This window comes from Panulirus ornatus, chromosome 30, assembly GCF_036320965.1.
Source record: "Panulirus ornatus isolate Po-2019 chromosome 30, ASM3632096v1, whole genome shotgun sequence".
Classification (NCBI taxonomy): domain Eukaryota; kingdom Metazoa; phylum Arthropoda; class Malacostraca; order Decapoda; family Palinuridae; genus Panulirus; species Panulirus ornatus.
This window is the reverse complement of record NC_092253.1, coordinates 3174682-3194003: the sequence shown is the minus strand read 5'-3', so window position 1 is coordinate 3194003 and position 19322 is coordinate 3174682. Positions and strand designations below refer to the sequence as shown.

At 37.7% G+C, this 19322-nt stretch overlaps 1 protein-coding gene across 10 annotated transcripts in view; it reads right to left on the bottom strand.

Annotated features, from left to right (window-relative positions):
- Window positions 1–19322, bottom strand: part of mxt (Eukaryotic translation initiation factor mextil) — a 109781-nt gene that overhangs the window by 51240 nt on the left and 39219 nt on the right. For 9 of the 10 annotated variants that reach the window (XM_071679598.1, XM_071679597.1, XM_071679600.1 and 6 more), the window contains exons 2-6: window positions 15644–15725; window positions 14382–14522; window positions 14009–14175; window positions 12955–13258; window positions 6493–6564 (exon numbers count right to left, since the gene is read on the bottom strand). In XM_071679598.1, the coding sequence (XP_071535699.1) occupies window positions 6493–6564; window positions 12955–13258; window positions 14009–14175; window positions 14382–14522; window positions 15644–15725 (766 nt within the window). The remainder of the gene's footprint in view (window positions 1–6492; window positions 6565–12954; window positions 13259–14008; window positions 14176–14381; window positions 14523–15643; window positions 15726–19322) is intronic. The other variant, XM_071679601.1, reaches the window with a different exon arrangement.

Genomic DNA, 19322 nt, shown 5'->3' with positions numbered 1-19322 from the left:
TCTTTTTCCTCATGGAAATTTGCCCTCTATAGAGAACAACCAATGCAGAGTCTATTAGCTGCCTTAGTGTTCTTCCCCTTTGCACCTTCCTATGTCCCTTACCTAATATCTTCACTCACTTTTCCTTCTAGGATATCAGCTTTCGTCCCATCATTCTATTCCCTTCTATCTCACACATATTCATTGTTCAGCAAAACAATCATCGTGTAACCTCTCCAAAGGATCAATCCTATCTTCTTATCTACTTTTACACATTATCAGTCAGCCACCGAGATGTACAGCATTACACATATAGGATGTGGAAAGGGTGGTAATGCATGATGGAATGCAGATTTAAAAAAGTGGGGAAGGCAGAATATATTCAGAGCAAATTATGAATCTGCCAGAAAAAAAGCAATGAATGGAAAGCAGAGTGTAGAATATGAAGTCCCCAACAGAAAAGTGAAGATGATGGTCTATCTATCTGTCTATCTACATCTCTGACACCTGTTCCCTCCAGGAACTTCTATCAAGGGGGTGGCCACAGCAAAAAAAAGTCTCAACTTATCCTGGCCCTTACATGCCTCTCTCACATACACCATTCCATGCAGTCTTCTACCACTTCTCTTCCTCTAGTACTCTTCCACTATATTTCCCCATATCAGATGGGATTCCTTTCACACCGATCCCTTTAATCATACTATCATACGCTCTTTGTAAACTTCCCATCATGCACTCTTTCCGCATGCCCAAACCACTTCAAAGTATTACATTTCACCCACTCTACCACTTCATAATTCATTACCTTTGTGTTGCTTGCCATTCCAAATCTCTCCTCCACTCCCTAATTTCTTTCTTCATTCCATCAAGTTATACCACATGCTCCTCTCAAACAACATTTTTCCACAGCCTGGATTTTTGACCTCTGTGACTCTTTCCATGTTTCAGCTGCAAAGGTCAGGGTGACTATACCGTCCCTTAATCCTTTCTTCACTTCATACTTACACCTCAACCCTTCATCATTTTATTAAGGAACCTAATGATTCCTCTACCATGTACTGCTCCCTGCAATATCTCTCCTCCTGCATCACAAAATTACCCAAAATAGCTTCTAAAACCTTAATTCTGTCACCTCTTTCAGTCTTTCTCCCCACAATTTACTACATTTTCTGCTCTCACTCTACATGGCTGTGCAAATTCAATACTTTGTCTGTTTCCTTTTAAACACCATTATTATTCTTTTACTCAGATCTATCTTTAATTGAATGCACTTACACACATCATAAAACACACTTACAAGCTTCTGTGACTTCATTTTCTACAAACAATGCAATTTCATCCAAAAACAAGGATGTCTCTAGCCATCATACCTCACCACCAAACTCCATCTCTACTCCCTCTTTCCAATGTTTTTCTTTCAACTCTCTCATCATTCCACCCATATATATATATATATATATATATATATATATATATATATATATATATATATATATATATATTTATTTATTTATTTATTTTGCTTTGTCGCTGTCTCCCGCGTTTGCGAGGTAGCGCAAGGAAACAAACGAAAGAAATGGCCCAACCCACCCCCATACACATGTATATACATACACGTCCACACACGCAAATATACATACCTATACATCTCAATGTACACATATATATACACACAGACACATACATATATATACCCATGCACACAATTCACACTGCCTGCCTTTATTCATTCCCATCGCCACCTCGCCACACATGGAATACCATCCCCTCCCCCCTCATGTGTGCTAGGTGGCGCTAGGAAACGACAACAAAGGCCCCATTTGTTCACACTCAGTCTCTAGCTGTCATGCAATAATGAAAAGCCACAATGACATCACATAAACCAGCTTCACACCTATGTTTATACTGAAACTTTTGCTCAAATCTTCAACCACTTTTACACATGCATTTGCTCCTCTAAAGAAGACTTTCACACCATCCAACAATTGTCCCCATTCCCCATATATCCTTAACACATCCAATAAAGCATTCCAATTGAGTTGGTCATGTGCTTTCTCCAGCTCCATAAAAGCTGCGCTCAGCTTCTTACCTTATGCTACATACTTTTCCACAAGCATTCACACTGCAAAGATCTGATCCACACATCCCAACCTTTCCTAAAAGCCCCTGCTCCTCATTTATTCTGCGTTTGGTATTTCCTTCACTCTATCAATCAACACTCTTGCAAACACTCTTCCAAGTATATTCAGCCAACTTATTTCCCTATAGTTGCTACATACATCCATAGCACCTTTTCTTTTGAATACAGGAACAATAACAGCTTTACCATAATCCTCAGGCACAAACCTCTACTTCCATGCTAAATTGCATATCAAATGAATCCACTCAACCACACCTCTATACTTCAACATTTCAGCCATATCCCCATCCACTCCAGGTGGCTTTCCTATCTTAAACCTCATCTTTTTACCTCCCTTCTTGCTCTAATGCCACTGCCCTCACTTGTATCCTTTTCCTTCCATCTTCCATATGATGATAGTTATTTTTTTCATACTTGATTGCTGTTTCCTGCACTAGAAAGGTAGCACCAGGAAAAGATGAAGAAAGTCCACATTCACTTACATTCATTCTCTGGCTGTCATAGCCTCACAGACCTTTCCATGGTTTACCCTGGCCGCTTCATAATATTTTTCATTCTCTCCTTACATCCCCAATTTGTTCTCTCCTTCTTCTTCCCTCCACTTCTGACATATATATCCTCTTTGTTAACCCCTTCTCACTCATTCTCTCCATATGTCCATACTATTTCAGCACAACCTATTCAGCTCTCTCAACCACAGTATCTGTATTACCACACCCTTCTCTTTTAACCACACCCTTTTTATTACCATATCTTTCTCTTACCCTTTTCTCACTTACTCGACCAAACCACATCCACCATATACTACCCTCAAACATTTTACTTCCAACACACCATCACCTGCACATCCTCATCTATGGCCTATGCCTTGTACCCACGTAACATTGTTGGAAGTACTATACCTTCAATTATACCTATTTTTGCCCTCCTAGACAACAACCTCTCTTTCTACACTTTCCTTAGTGCTCCCAGAACCTTTGCCCCCTCACCCACCTGATAACAGAACACAATGATATAAGAAAACCAAACACGAACCTTGAAATGAAAGTGAACGACGAGTGAAAATTGGATTTTTAAGCAAGCATATAAGGGGAACTCTTTCAGTGGGATGGAAATTACTGATCTGGAAGGGAACAAAGAACTCAAGAACAACCACTGATGTTCGATTGGGCTCAAACTTAGGCACAATTTTGTTCCTGCTTTCCATATATTACTTGACAAAGGGACTTAAGTCATACCTGAACAAGTCTGCACAAGAGGCAAAAATCAAGAGAAGCAATAATTTCATGGAAATGCAGCAAAATACATAGTAACCCAGACAAACTCCAATTTTGATCAAACACATAGTTGAGGGAGTTCAACCCAATCAAAAGAAGATATAAAGATAGGGAATGGTGAAAAGAATCTCATATATGATCCCAATCTTGTGAAAGATATATTGCATAGTTTATGTATGAAAAGGTCTCGGGGACTGAGGGTACCTAGCTTATCACCAGAAAGTCACATTCAGGAAACATTCACAATTTCCATTAATCCCTCTCATTATCAAAGTATAATAAGCAGGTCTCTTCTAATCTATATTGTTTTTATATTACCAACCTCAGCTCAAAAACATTTTAACAGCCAGATTATTTCATAACTATAACTTACTAACTGCACCCAAGGCTATTCATCTAATTACTGTTCTGCAAATATAAAGCCTGCACCTAAACCTATGACAAAAATAATCTATATAACAATTACATTTTCTTCACTGGGTTCTCAAAAAATTCAAATGAAAAATATTACTAACCTTTTCACTCTTTCAACCCATCACCTATTTTCATCTTTCTGATTAACTCTCTCCATATTTCATTAGCTCTCATCTTGATACTCTTTTAGTTTTATAAAATGTACTCAAACCCCATTAAGTTTATCTTAAAATCTAAAATCAAGCTTTGTACAGTGTTAGATATATAAGTAGAAGCCATGCACTGGTTATGAGCTTTAGCTAAACACTACCCAAGACTTCCTTACCAAAAAGGTGTAATTTCTTTGGTCATATAATCATACACAAATGAAATAAAAGTACTAAAGGAATCTAATGCTGAAATAATTCATTTTGTATGATTGAATATATCTATTTGAAGCTTCACAGAAATTAATATTTTTTGATTTATGAAAAAAAAAAAGAATTAAACAATAAGCATATAACATACTAATTGACTTATAAATATGGGCCTTGACATTTACTTAGAAATATTACTATGATATAGCTAAAGGTCATGCATATACATGGGATTGCAGATTCTGGATGCAGTTATTAGTACTGTGTATGTATGCATGGATGTATGTAATTACCAATCTGTACTGTACAGGGAGGAAATTTTAACAATCATGGGGCCCCTTGTATGTATGTAAGTATCTTCATATGTAATCATGTTTTTAATTATATATATATACATATATAATATATATATATATATATATATATATATATATATATATATATATATATATATATATATATGATTGTGTATGTTATGTAGGTGGGTAATCAACTCATCTTTACAATGAAGATGGAGCCCAATCTGTGGAATATCTTCTACTGCCATACACAGATTTGTGTATGGTGTGTGCATTAACCATGTCTTCACTCATTTCATTCAATTCAGCCACTACTCTTATATCATACATTACTTCTTAACATCTTTCTTGAAATGTGTCTTGCTTAATTTCAAGTCACATCCTCCGATTGTTCTAACTCTTCATATCTGGAAGATATAATTTTAAAAACTTAAAAGTTGTATTAAAGTCACCCCTCACTCTTCTCTCTTTCAAGTAGGCAAATTCAAAGCCTTTGGCCCTTTTTTTGTAACCCAGCTCTTTTCATTCTAATATCATCTTTGTTGCTCTCCTCTGGACCTTTTCTGTAAGCTCCTTTTGCTTCTCTAGGTGTGGTGACCAAACTTGAGATGTATAATCTAGTTTTGCCTCATATATTACAAAAAGCAGCCTGAATATTTCTTTACTTATATGAACTTCCCTGCAATTCTCATATCTGCCAGCAGACAGTTGGTCGCCTTAAGTGTTCTCCTAAGAGGGAACTCTGGCAAGAAGTTAGGAACTGTGCTGGCTACCAAGCCATTCTCACACAGAGATTCCTGCAGCTCATTTTCTCCTAGATGATAATCATGTTAAAGTATTCTTTTGCTGTGACTCATCCTCATTACTGTACTTTACATTTACTCAGATTCCACTTCATCAACCATGCAACAGACCAACTTCAGAGTCTGTTAAGGTTCCCTTGAAAATTGATATAGTCTCCCATGCTTTTCATTTCCCTCATCTGCAATTACATTCAGTTAGTTCATACCTTCTATCAAATCATTTACATATATCATGAGAGGTAATGGTCCCAGAACAGAACGCTGCAGCAATCTACAGGTGACCTTGACCCATTTTGAGAAGGCTCCTCTGAAAAGCGTCCTTTGTTTCCTTCCACTATCATAATCTTCTAATCATTAAAGGAGTTTCTCCCTTATTCCAGCCTTGTGCTCAGCTTCCTAATCAGCCTCCAGTGTGATACACTGTCAAATGCTCTCTGGAAGCCCTGATATAAACAATTCACCCAGTCTTCCCTCTTTTCCTGAAGAGCTCATTATCTTGTAGAAATCCAAGATGTACAATAAAGATGACCTCCTTTTCCTACAAATATTTCTTTCACTTAGATAATTTCTTCACAGCAAAGTCATCCACTTGCTTTCTAATCATCTTTTCCAGAACCTTAAAGTCCACAATCATCATCATTGAGACTGGCCTGTAGTTCACTGCCTCTTCCCAGTCTCCTGTCTTACAGATAGTATGATGTTTGCCCTTTTCTAATTTCTTAGCACTTTGCCTCTCTCCAAAAGACATCTTCAACAGTAATTCAAAGGGTCTGTCTAGTGTATAAGCACACATCTTCAAGACATATGGTGAAATTTCATCAGGATCAAGAGCCTTGTAAGGATTAAAACCTTTTAGTTTTCTGTTAATGTCTTTTTTAGATTTCTTAAAAGTTCTCTTGATCCTCCTCCAATCAATCTCACTTGTACATGTAAGTATGTATGCATGGAAATAAAGTAAGTGTGTATGTATAGCATATGAATGTGTTATATGTGATCTTCCTGACTTCAGCTACTCTAGGGGTATTCAGGTTAGAGATGTCACCAGTCAGATAGGTAGCTAGCTAAAATATTCAAAAAAGCAGTGTATTCCTTAGTATTACTTTAAATAAATTTGTATATATAATTATCACCATCTAGAAGCACACTGTTTATTTGAATATGAAAAAGGGATCATGGTCAAGCAGCATAGGTTAGGGGAGGTCAGTACCACTTTTTCTATTTTACCTCTCTGGAATGAGATGATGGTTTCAGAAAGCTCCTCAATCATGTGAACCCGCCTGCCCTTTATTCCCATAACTGTGCCAGGAGACAGATTGGGTCAACTTTAGGATACTATCTGAGAAATTAGCAGGTCAACCTGTCACCAAAAGACATCTCAAAATGTCTCATCAATCACCAGCAGAGTGTCATTAACAATGAAGTTTGGATACTAGTACATTCTTTAAAAACCTCTTTTCAGAACTATCATTATCACTCAATGTTTCCCACTTGTAAGGGGTGGATCAAGTGCACAGAGACTTTAAATCAGCTGTAATAAACTCTCTGCAGATCTATCATCCTGTTATCATAAACTGGTTTCCCATTTGAACGGGATGGATGATGTGCATATAAACCTTTAAGCATTGTGATACGCTCCCTACTGATCTATCAATTGGTTATCAGTAACTGCTTTCCCATTTGCATGGGGTGGAACAAGTCAACAAAGGCAGTCGCAATCACAGTGCCTGTGTCATAGTCTACACACATCTATTCCCTGATTTTTTTTCCAAAGATGGGGTACTTATTCCTGCATCCATCCATTACTTCTGCTTTCATTAGCATGTAGTAATAAAGATTTCAATAGCATGTAGTAATAAAGAGATTATGTCTTATGAATATCTTTAAGGCTCATTCCCAAAGTCATTTAACAACTTAAAATTCTAATAAATTTTTGGATTTTCATTCATGAAAAAAATGCAATGAAAGAAATTTATGACAGCTTACAAATAGTCTTTTATGTATAGTACTAAGCTCTGCCATCAAAAACTAAAATGACATAAAAATGAACATATCAAATTCTCAGAATCTTAATATTCTCCCAGACATTTGAAATCAGTATACACCCTGTCGGGAGAAATCATAACAAAACCTCTTAACAGAAAACATAATTCATATGGATGGTAGCAATCTTATCAAAAAGGCTTTCTGTTCAGTCTTGTGAAGCAACTGGAAGTTATCTTAAGTCATTCCAAATAATGCACTATTGTATTTCCAAAATATATTCTAATGTCTGTTATAGTTTAAGTAGTAGTAATAGCTATCTACATGATCCTGTGAAAACTGTAAAGTATATGATAATCTTATTTGAAAAATAAAAAATACTTAATCATAAAGCTTTCTTTCATCACACACAGAGTTCTGCAAAAAAGTGAAAAAGTCAAACTGAGTTTAAACGAGTACTTGTGGCCATGAATAGCCAATGTTGGATGAGCTTGGTTTAAAAATGCATACTTACACCTCTAAGTATTTGCTTATGAAAATGAACAACTTCATAAACAATCAGAGAACATCAAAATTTTAACATACATATGAAGCAATATCTGGAACAAAAACATATACAATGCATCTCATGAGCAGAAAATCTCTTTTCTCTCCAAAAGAAATAAGAAAATGTCTGCTAACATGGGTTCCTTCCCACAAGAGAGCAGGGAGGGAAAAGCTTATCTCAGGAATTTATTTCCTAAAATCTTCAAATAGTAATAAGCTTGCTACCTTGAAACACCTTAAAGCTGCAAATATCTATCACAACTCTTCAGGTCTACAACTAGACTATTATAGATTTGCAATAATATGAATCAAAATAAAAAAATTACTATGCCAAAATCACACTATTTTGTTTTGCTTATCAAACAATATAAGTCTGTGGAAAATCAAATTATATTAAGAGATCACTTATAGTCACCAGTCACTTAACAGAACAGTACATCACTGGGTAAGCGTACATGGCCATAAATCTCCTCCACACTGTCAAGGTATTCATATTTCTCACAACCCTCAGATACAACAAACAACAAATCGTGGGTGACAACATTCTCTTTAGTTTTCAAGAAGTTGTGGTCTTACTAGTGAAGTTCTTCAAATATCATTATATACCCTTCTCTTCAATTTCTTCTTATATAACCATCTACCAGCTCCTCTTATGAACACTATCCCCTCTCTTACTCATCACATCACAGCATGGCAAAATACTGCAAGCTAAAAAATAACCAACAATATCTCATACATCTCCAACAATGGCTCCTCAGTAACTGAATGACAGCATCCTCTCAAAAATCCTCAAAATCTTACTAGTAGGGTTCCAAAAACCACAAATCAAATACACACCTTGACTTCATGCTGTTCCTCTAATAACCCCCTATCAAAATACCCACAATACCAGGCATCACTTATGATACATACATTACATTTTCTCATGTCAAAGGTTTTTTAAAAGATGAAAAGCAAAAAATTCTTCAACTACACTGAAAAAAATCTGTTCTCTATGAACACTTCAATCACACTAATATATGTTATGCTTCCTAGGTCTCATCCCATTTTCATATCCACAAAATATGCAATTTTCACACCAAAAAATCTTCAAATAACTGAAAGCAATGTTCTTAGAACCAAAAGATGCAACCTAACCATTTACATATTACCTATAAGCAAAGGTCCAAATGCTAACACTGCAAGCAAACTTAAGATGGGACAAAATTCACTAGAGCCACATATGACCCAATTCATCCTTAACATTCTTCTAACATAGTGTCCAAACACAACCAGAAATCATAAAACATGCCCCTAGCCTTACACATCAATCACCTATAAACCAATTCTACCCTCTACCAACCTGTATTAATCCTTTTATGGACATGGGGACAACTCTTCCTGGTATCTCCAAGGTGAACTAAGTATGCACATTTTGCAGTCAACCATGTTTGTTTATGTTAATTATAAATTTGGACCAATTTATGTCATACTTTTTTACATGCATTTGTCTAGAAATGATTTCTCTGTAATATCATATCAAAGAAGAAAGTAAATCTCATATCAATTTCACTATTACAGTAATTTTGTTGAGATGCTTACTACTGCTAGAGCTAATCTAATCAAATGATGAATGTGATACTGTGTTTGGTCACAAAATGTTTTATCATATAATTTGTTCATAAATGCTGCTCAGTAGTATTGTGTTAACCAAAGAATAAATCTATTACAAAATAAACATCACCAAAGCAAGTTTGTCGAGATGTGTGCTACCACAAGCAAATAACTGTTTACGATAATTATAATTCTGCGATATTTTTTTCATCTTACATCATTTCTTACAGGCATTTGTTTGAAGCAACTGCTTCATATTAATTGTAAAAACCAAATAGTAAGTCTTATACCAACATCACCACTACAGTGTGTGTTAATCGCCACTATACTACATGTGAGACCATAAATGATACAGCTGGGAGGAAGCCCCACTGCATTTATATACCCAAAAATGGATTTTTAGAAACTCTAAACCTTTGGATGTATATTGCATCAAATGTGCATCAGTATCAATGTTAACACAATGTTAACACAAATACTTTTATACACACATCAACTACCAAACAATAAAAACTCATCCCCTAACACCCCTCTTAAATCCATGTAAACCCTCTCCAATCCACACCACCTACAGAAATATATGCCATCATACCTCAGTTATAGCCATCACCCACCACTATAAAACACAAAAAAAAACCCTCCTCATACTGTCACCAATCCAATAAAGATTCAAAATATCTATTTGTCAACTTCCCATTATTTTTCCAACAAACAATAAACTTCAGTATTTCTTTTGTTTAAGGATTAATTTGTTTATTTGTTGTTCGCTGATGATACAGCGCTGGTGGCTGATTCATGTGAGAAACTGCAGAAGCTGGTGACTGAGTTTGGTAAAGTGTGTGGAAGAAGAAAGTTAAGAGTAAATGTGAATAAGAGCAAGGTTATTAGGTACAGTAGGGTTGAGGGTCAAGTCAATTGGGAGGTGAGTTTGAATGGAGAAAAACTGGAGGAAGTGAAGTGTTTTAGATATCTGGGAGTGGATCTGGCAGCGGATGGAACCATGGAAGCGGAAGTGGATCATAGGGTGGGGGAGGGGGCGAAAATTCTGGGGGCCTTGAAGAATGTGTGGAAGTCGAGAACATTATCTCGGAAAGCAAAAATGGGTATGTTTGAAGGAATAGTGGTTCCAACAATGTTGTATGGTTGCGAGGCGTGGGCTATGGATAGAGTTGTGCGCAGGAGGATGGATGTGCTGGAAATGAGATGTTTGAGGACAATGTGTGGTGTGAGGTGGTTTGATCGAGTAAGTAACGTAAGGGTAAGAGAGATGTGTGGAAATAAAAAGAGCGTGGTTGAGAGAGCAGAAGAGGGTGTTTTGAAGTGGTTTGGGCACATGGAGAGAATGAGTGAGGAAAGATTGACCAAGAGGATATATGTGTCAGAGGTGGAGGGAACGAGGAGAAGAGGGAGACCAAATTGGAGGTGGAAAGATGGAGTGAAAAAGATTTTGTGTGATCGGGGCCTGAACATGCAGGAGGGTGAAAGGAGGGCAAGGAATAGAGTGAATTGGAGCGATGTGGTATACCGGGGTTGATGTGCTGTCAGTGGATTGAATCAAGGCATGTGAAGCGTCTGGGGTAAACCATGGAAAGCTGTGTAGGTATGTATATTTGCGTGTGTGGACGTATGTATATACATGTGTATGGGGGGGGGGGTTGGGCCATTTCTTTCGTCTGTTTCCTTGCGCTACCTCGCAAACGCGGGAGACAGCGACAAAGTATAATAAAAAATAAATAATATTGTTTATGGATGGGGTTGTTAGGGAGGTGAATGCAAGAGTTTTGGAGAAAGGGGCAAGTATGAAGTCTGTTGGGGATGAGAGAGCTTGGGAAGTGAGTCAGTTGTTGTTCGCTGATGATACAGTGCTGATGGCTGATTCATGTGAGAAACTGCAGAAGCTGGTGACTGAGTTTGGTAAAGTGTGTGAAAGAAGAAAGTTAAGAGTAAATGTGAATAAGAGCAAGGTTATTAGGTACAGTAGGGTTGAGGGTCAAGTCACTTGGGAGGTAAGTTTGAATGGAGAAAAACTGGAGGAAGTAAAGTGTTCTAGATATCTGGGAGTGGATCTGGCAGTCGATGGAACCATGGAAGTGGAAGTGAATCATAGGGTGGGGGAGGGGGCGAAAATCCTGGGAGCCTTGAAGAATGTGTGGAAGTCGAGAACATTATCTCCGAAAGCAAAAATGGCTATGTTTGAAGGAATAGTGGTTCCAATAATGTTGTATGGTTGCGAGGCGTGGGCTATGGATAGAGTTGTGCGCAGGAGGGTGGATGTGCTGAAAATGAGATGTTTGAGGACAATATGTGGTGTGAGGTGGTTTGATCGAGTAAGTAATGTAAGGGTAAGAGAGATGTGTGGAAATAAAAAGAGCATGGTTGAGAGAGCAGAAGAGGGTGTTTTGAAATGGTTTGGGCACATGGAGAGAATGAGTGAGGAACGATTGACCAAGAGGATATATGTGTCGGAGGTGGAGGGAACGAGAAGTGGGAGACCAAATTGGAGGTGGAAAGATGGAGTGAAAAAGATTTTGAGTAATCGGGGCCTGAACATGCAGGAGGGTGAAAGGCGGGCAAGGAATAGAGTGAATTGGATCGATGTGGTATTCTGGGGTCGACGTGCTGTCAATGGATTGAATCAGAACATGTGAAGCGTCTGGGGTAAACCATGGAAAGTTGTGTGGGGCCTGGATGTGGAAAGGGAGCTGTGGTTTCGGGCATTATTGCATGACAGCTAGAGACTGAGTGTGAACGAATGGGGCCTTTGTTGTTGTTTCCTAGCGCTACCTCGCACACATGAGGGAGGAGGGGGATGTTATTCCATGTGTGGCGAAGTGGCGATGGGAATGAATAAAGGCAGACAATGTGAATTGTGTGCAAGTGTATATATGTATGTGTCTGTGTGTGCATATATATGTGTACATTGAGATGTATGGGTATGTATATTTGCGTGTGTGGACGTGTATGTATATACATGTGTATGGGGGTGGGTTGGGCCATTTCTTTCGTCTGTTTCCTTGCGTTACCTCGCAAACGCGGGAGACAGCGACAAAGCAAAATAAATAAAATAAATTTCTTTTGTATAAAATCTTTGGGACCACCTGATAAACACAGCATATTATCTTACTGACATAGGATTCCTATAAGAAAACCTCAGGGCTATAATAATGTTGTGCTCTCAGTGAATATCCTAATCAGGCTGACTATATTTTTTAGGTCTTATATGTCACGGGAAAACTCCATCAAATAAGTTTACAGTTTGCTATGTTTGTAATATATAAAGAATACCTACCAATCATGAGGAAAAAAGTTCAATCCAAATGACTACATAATACTATAAATTTGGTGTCCAAAAGACTTTAGTAGATAATCATCTACTCACCACTGACTAACTGAACAACTTGCCATCTCTATCTGCATGAGTTATTTAAGAAAAATGAGTAAAGACTTAATATTTTCTTTAAAAGAACTGTGATTCTGAAATTATCATTTTTCTTTGGGTGAGGTAAGCTCTCCAGATCTCCTTAGACTTATTTGTACCACCATCATCCATGTGATTTAGTTCCCTACCTTTGCCAGAGTCAGCATTACGAATCACCACCTCATCTTTACAGTAATTCTTGCCAGGAATTCTAGTTGGCTTAGCAAATTTTCCAGAGCTCCTGATGATCTCTCCAGGTCCCAGGAGAGTAGGCGTAGGAGGGTGGGGTGTTGGAGTTTGTTGTTGCTGCTGCTGCTGGTTATACATAGGCTGTTGGTATGGCTGCAACCCTGGAATCATCATTTGTGGAGTGCTTGTTGGCGTCATGATGGTGCTGGGTGTCGTTTGGGATGATGTATCACTCTGCTGATCATCAAGCGCTGCTTCCTCGGCCTAATATAATCAACAGATAATGCATTTTACTTACACAATATATGAAATTTAGCTCAAATATGTGTGTAAAGGATTAAAACAATTCTATACACCAGAATGGGGAGAATCCTTGATAATTCATCCCTTCAACCTCTATACAATGTCTGACTGAAGTCAACAGATGCTCATTCACAATACAACAATACTGCAACCAGCCTAAAGCCCATGATGTCAAAGCTCAAAGGTAGTGCACTCTGAACCACAACAATCCATTGACTGATCATAAGTATCTACCTCAGGTATGTTACTGTCCAAAATCAAAATGTGGTTTTTCAGAAGAGGGAAGAGAGCGAAGGGAAATTAAAGTGATGCTCACTGGGATATATATTTAATAGGGAAAGGGACTCTCACTCTTCAAAACTGAAATTTCTCAACTACAGAGAGTCCTATGAGCAACTGAGAGCACAGATAGGAATATCCATCAAACACAAACAGACGAATGTGCTACACATTGTCATGAAATACGAATATTTTTCTTCTATATGCTTTAATTCTTTTCAGAAAAGGAAACAAGGTATAACTGGGAATACCATGAGCGTCTATTCCTTTCCCATACATACTAATATGTAATTCCATTCAGACTGAATCTAAAATGAACATGTTTCTTTCTGGTCTCACGAGTTGGTATAATTATGTAGCATATGTATCAACATATTAATGGATGAACATATTTACAAGCAAACTGATGAACATCTCCATATAAAACTTCACCTCTATTTGTGCCAATTTCTGCTTGTAGTAATTGATAAGATTCTCATTAGGCTGCCAATGCATGGCTCGAAGCTCAATCACCTCAAGAAGACGATAGCGAGCTGCTAAACTCAAGCGATCATCACGGCAACCATTTCGGAGGGATATGTAGCATTTATCTAACTGATCTGTGTACAAAAGGGAAAAAGATGTTTCTTATGTTTTAATATTGTAAAAGCAACTTAAGTTTAAAGTGTGCAACCAACACATCAAAATCTTTTCCCACATTTTATATTACTACAAAATAAAATGAGATAATAGAGATTACTGAAATTGTTTAACTGGCAAGTATCAGCAAAAAATAAACTACTTCAAGTTTGTGTGAATGTCTTACCTTTGTAAACATTTTCCAACTGTGGTCCAAACATCTTTAGGTTTTCACAAAGGGCTACAATGGCTGGGTAAACGCTGCGGTCATATGTTGAAGAGTTCAGATATTGCGCCACCAGGTCCATTTCCGACAGAACGCTTTCCACTGATAATAATTAAAAAAGTTAGTAGGCAAAATGGAAAATTAAGCAAGAGTCAGTAAATATATAAAAAAAAATACCACTAGCAACAAGGCAGTAGCAAATGGAACAAACAAACTCAGGAGGTGAAAGCTTTTACCACTAAAAAATCTAAAAATGACTGACGGATATCTCTTGAACACTTATACAATTCAACCCAACATCTCAGCTTTACTTGCATTAAAATGTAAAATAAGCTGGTTATTATACTTAATTGCCATCTCCTGCGTCAGCGAGGTAGCACAAGGAAACAGACGAGGAATGGCCCAACCCACCCACATACACATGGATATACATAAATGCCCATACACACACAGACATATACATTTCAACATATACATAAATATATATATACACAGACATATACATATATGCTCATGTACATATTCATACTGGCTGCCTTCATCCATTCCTGTTGCAGCCCCACCACACATGAAATAGCATCTCTCTCTCTCTCTCTCTCTCTCTCTCTCTCTCTCTCTCTCTCTCTCTCTCTCTCTCTCCCCCTCCAGCAAGATAGCTCCAGGAAAAGAAAACAAAGGCCACATTCATTCACACTCAGTCTCTAGCTGTCATGCGTAATGCACTGAAACCACAACTCCCTTTCCACATCCAGGCCCCACACACCTTTCCATGGTTTACCCCAGACACTTTACATGCCCTGGTTCAATCCACTGACAGAACGTCAACCCTGGTATACCAAATCATCCCAATTCACTCTATTCCTTGCACTCCTTTCACCCCTCTGTATGTTAAGGCCCCGATCCCTCAAAATCTTTTTCACTCCATCCTTCCACCTCCAATTTGGTCCCCAATTCTTGTTCCCTCCTCCTCTGACATATATATCCTCTTTGTTAATCTTTCCTCACTCATTCTCTCCATGTGTCCAAAGCATTTCAACACAACCTCCTCTACTCTCTCAACCACACTCTTTTTATTACCACACATCCCTCTTATCCTTTCATTACTTACTCGATCAAACAACCTCACACCACATATTGTCCTCAAAACATAATAACTCTATATGGAGCAAAAGATGAAGCAACAGTAACAATAACAGTGAGAAAATGAACACTTCAGTACTCACTGGACTGGTCGCCCAGGGTGCAGATTTTTAGAGGACGAGGTTTCTCCACCTTCCCTTTACGGTTCTTCAGTGGTATCCCCATCTGTTAAAGATATATCATTATTTGACATCTGTTCTACTGTAATGCCAAAACAATAGAAACATCAATAATGTAAAATAATGTAGCAGCAGCACCCAACCCACACCCAACAATCCCATCAACAGTACCACTGAAAACTTGAAAATTATTCACTTACACTAGTAAGTAGCCTATCTAAATGCATTCTCTAACTCTATACACTTGTTATGAATCTTTTATGTGGCATTTCATGCTCTGACATTAATAGACCTAATAATGGAAACCTTTTCTACACTGAAATTGGGCTCTATAAACGAATCAACCACATCAAAAAAGCTAAAGAAGATATCATCTATCAACTTAATTGATTACCATTAACTCTGTTCCCATATTCATACATGATACATCAGGTGCATTTAGACTCTTAAATTCAGTCACACTTATCCTCCGCTTATGTCCACAACATCAAGATGAACTAAGGTGCCACACTAATATAAGAACTTAACTTTTCATCTTGCATACTAAGTTGACTTTCTAAGTTTCTGTGCTTTCATATTCAACATATAATCCTGTAACATTCTATTCTGACATATAAACATGACTATCTTGTTGCATATGGCTGATGGCACACTGCTTACATCATATGACACAAGACCTTTAGAGGAAAACAGTATTGCAAATCTGTGATCCTGGTCCAGCAACAAATGTGCAGGTCACTGCAGGAACACATGACAGGCCACACCAAAGGTTTATGTACTCAATCTTAGTAGTTAGTGTGAAAAAAATGGACGATTGGAGGTGTAATGTATTTCTTAAACAAGGATAGTACACAAAAATGAGATCAAATACAGGACAGAATCACTGATAGGAAAGGATCATAAGAAAACAAGTGGATGCGTAATTGCAAGATGTCATGTATAATAAGGTAAGCATTCCTGACTGACGCATTCATGGACTGTTTGCAGCAGTTGGTCCACAGTCAACCTAGCTGTTCATCCACCCTTAGGGATTGGCCGATAAAATGGGTGCCTGCTCAGGCTAGGATATATATATATATATATATATATATATATATATATATATATATATATATATATATATATATATATATATATATATATTTTTTTTTTTTTCAAACTATTCGCCATTTCCCGCATCAGCGAGGTAGCGTTGAGAACAGAGGACTGGGCCTTTGAGGGAATATCTTCACCTGGCCCCCTTCTCTGTTCCCTTTTGGAAAATTAAAAAAAAAAAAAAAAGCGAGAGGGGAGGATTTCCAGCCCTCCGCTCCCTCCCCTTTTAGTCGCCTCCTACGACACGCAGGGAATACGTGGGAAGTATTCTTTCTCCCCATCCCCAGGGATAATATATATATATATATATATATATATATATATATATATATATATATATATATATATATATATATATTATCCCTGGGGATGGGGAGAAAGAATACTTCCCACGTATTCCCTGCGTGTCGTAGGAGGCGACTAAAAGGGGAGGGAGCGGGGGGCTGGAAATCTTCCCCTCTCGTTTTTTTTTAATTTTCCAAAAGAAGGAACAGAGAAGAGGGCCAGGTGAGGATTTCCCTCAGAGGCCCAATTCTCTGTTCTTAACGCTACCTTCCTAATGCGGGAATGGCGAATAGTTTGAAAGAAAAAAGATATATATATATATATATATATATATATATATATATATATATATATATATATATATATATATATACGAACATAGTGGCTAGAAACGGGCACCTTCAGAGAACACACAAGCCTCCAACAGCCAGGATCGAACCCGAGACCCCTAGGATATGGGCCTAGCGGTTAGCATTCCCGCCTCTTGCAAAGGGGTCCCGGGTTCGATCCTGGCTGTTGGAGGTTTGTATGATATATATATATATATATATATAGTATTAGTATTAATGGGATGGCCTTGACTAGGGCCCCTCAGCTGCTCATCCTGTCTCAGCTAACAAGAAAAAAAGTAACAGCCTAGAAAGAAAATGAGAGGGACAAACTGGATGTTCTTGAACTGCCATACACATGTGACCCTGTAACTCAGGCAGGTATAAGAGGACTCCTCTATTAGCTCAAGATGTAAGCTAACTAGAGGAAAAGAGGACACAAGTTTGAAATGCCTTTTCACTGAAAACTCTAAGTATTCATACTAGCGAACAATGCATGGAGAAAAAATGAAAAGGTTCGAGATACTGTATGTCAGAAGAGTTCAGAGATGCAGCTCTCATTGGTATGTAAAAATACCGAAACACATGGGTAAAGCACATTCCAAATGGAGTGAAAATTCGGATAATGCACTTCGGAGTAACAGTCGCGATTGCAGACACAGTCACTTGGCAGTCGAGGCTGCCAAATTACTTTTTAGTGTAATTTCTAATTTTCACCAATATACTTTTTAGTGCACTTTCTAATTTTCAGTGTCAAATTAACAGTATTCACGTTAACTGTGGTGTGATATCCACAGAAATTGACAATTCAAAGTTCTAAGAAAATATAACTATCTTCCAGGACATGTAACAAGAAATTTAATTGAGCCCCTCTCCCACCTTCCTATAAAACTTCAGTATACAACTTCAATTATCGAAAATATATTAGAAAATCCTAAGCTGAAAATTTCGCTAATACATTTAACACGGTTAGCAAATGATGGGGACTGCGATATGATGAAATGCACTGTACAGAGGGCTGAACTAGACAAACGTAAAATATGAAACATCAACTAAATGGTAGTCTGACGTGGGATACGAGCACTAAGGGCGGCCGGCTGAATGACTCAGCCGACCTCCAGTCCGTGGGAAGCTGCATGCCAATCCTACCACTCATCAGCTACACACGAATAAATGGCACTGTACAGTTATGACGTTACTTTAATCACTCAAAAAATCATAATCCTGTTTCAATTTACGTTCATTTACAACCTGAAAATCTTTCACTGATATTGTAAATCTAAGGAACATACCTCAATATTCCAATGTACTAAGTATGTATATATGTTGTTGGATTTAATGGCTATCAACAGTTAGAGATCTTTATTGGCAAAAACTGCACCATGTGTTACTAAGTATAAAAATGATATATCTAATTATAAGGTATAACTACTTCCATAGCACAATATGTATTTACGAAATTGTAAAGGATCATTTCCTGAACGCAATTTGAAACGACACACAATATATATATATATATATATATATATATATATATATATATATATATATATATATATATATATACTGCTAGTATGTATAAACATAAAAGTCGGGCAATTTCTAATCACTGCCAACTCTCATGTTGAAGAAAAACTATCACATGATGAACAGACCTCCACATTTAAACTAGTTGCAAAGGCCGCTAAGCATCTTATCATGAACATTTTACAAAATATCACCTATACAGCAACAATGAAAATCTAGAGATGTTGGGAATCAGAATAAAACCAGAGTACGGACTGCGAGAGTCTGGGGAACTCGGGACATTGCGTGACCAAAGGCTGGGTGGCATGTGGGCTTCACTGCAGCAGCGGTGTGGCTACAAGGGCCTGCGGACGGCGAGCATTTTTGAGAACCCTTATCGAGCTTTCTCCTTTCTCGCGTAATAGGTT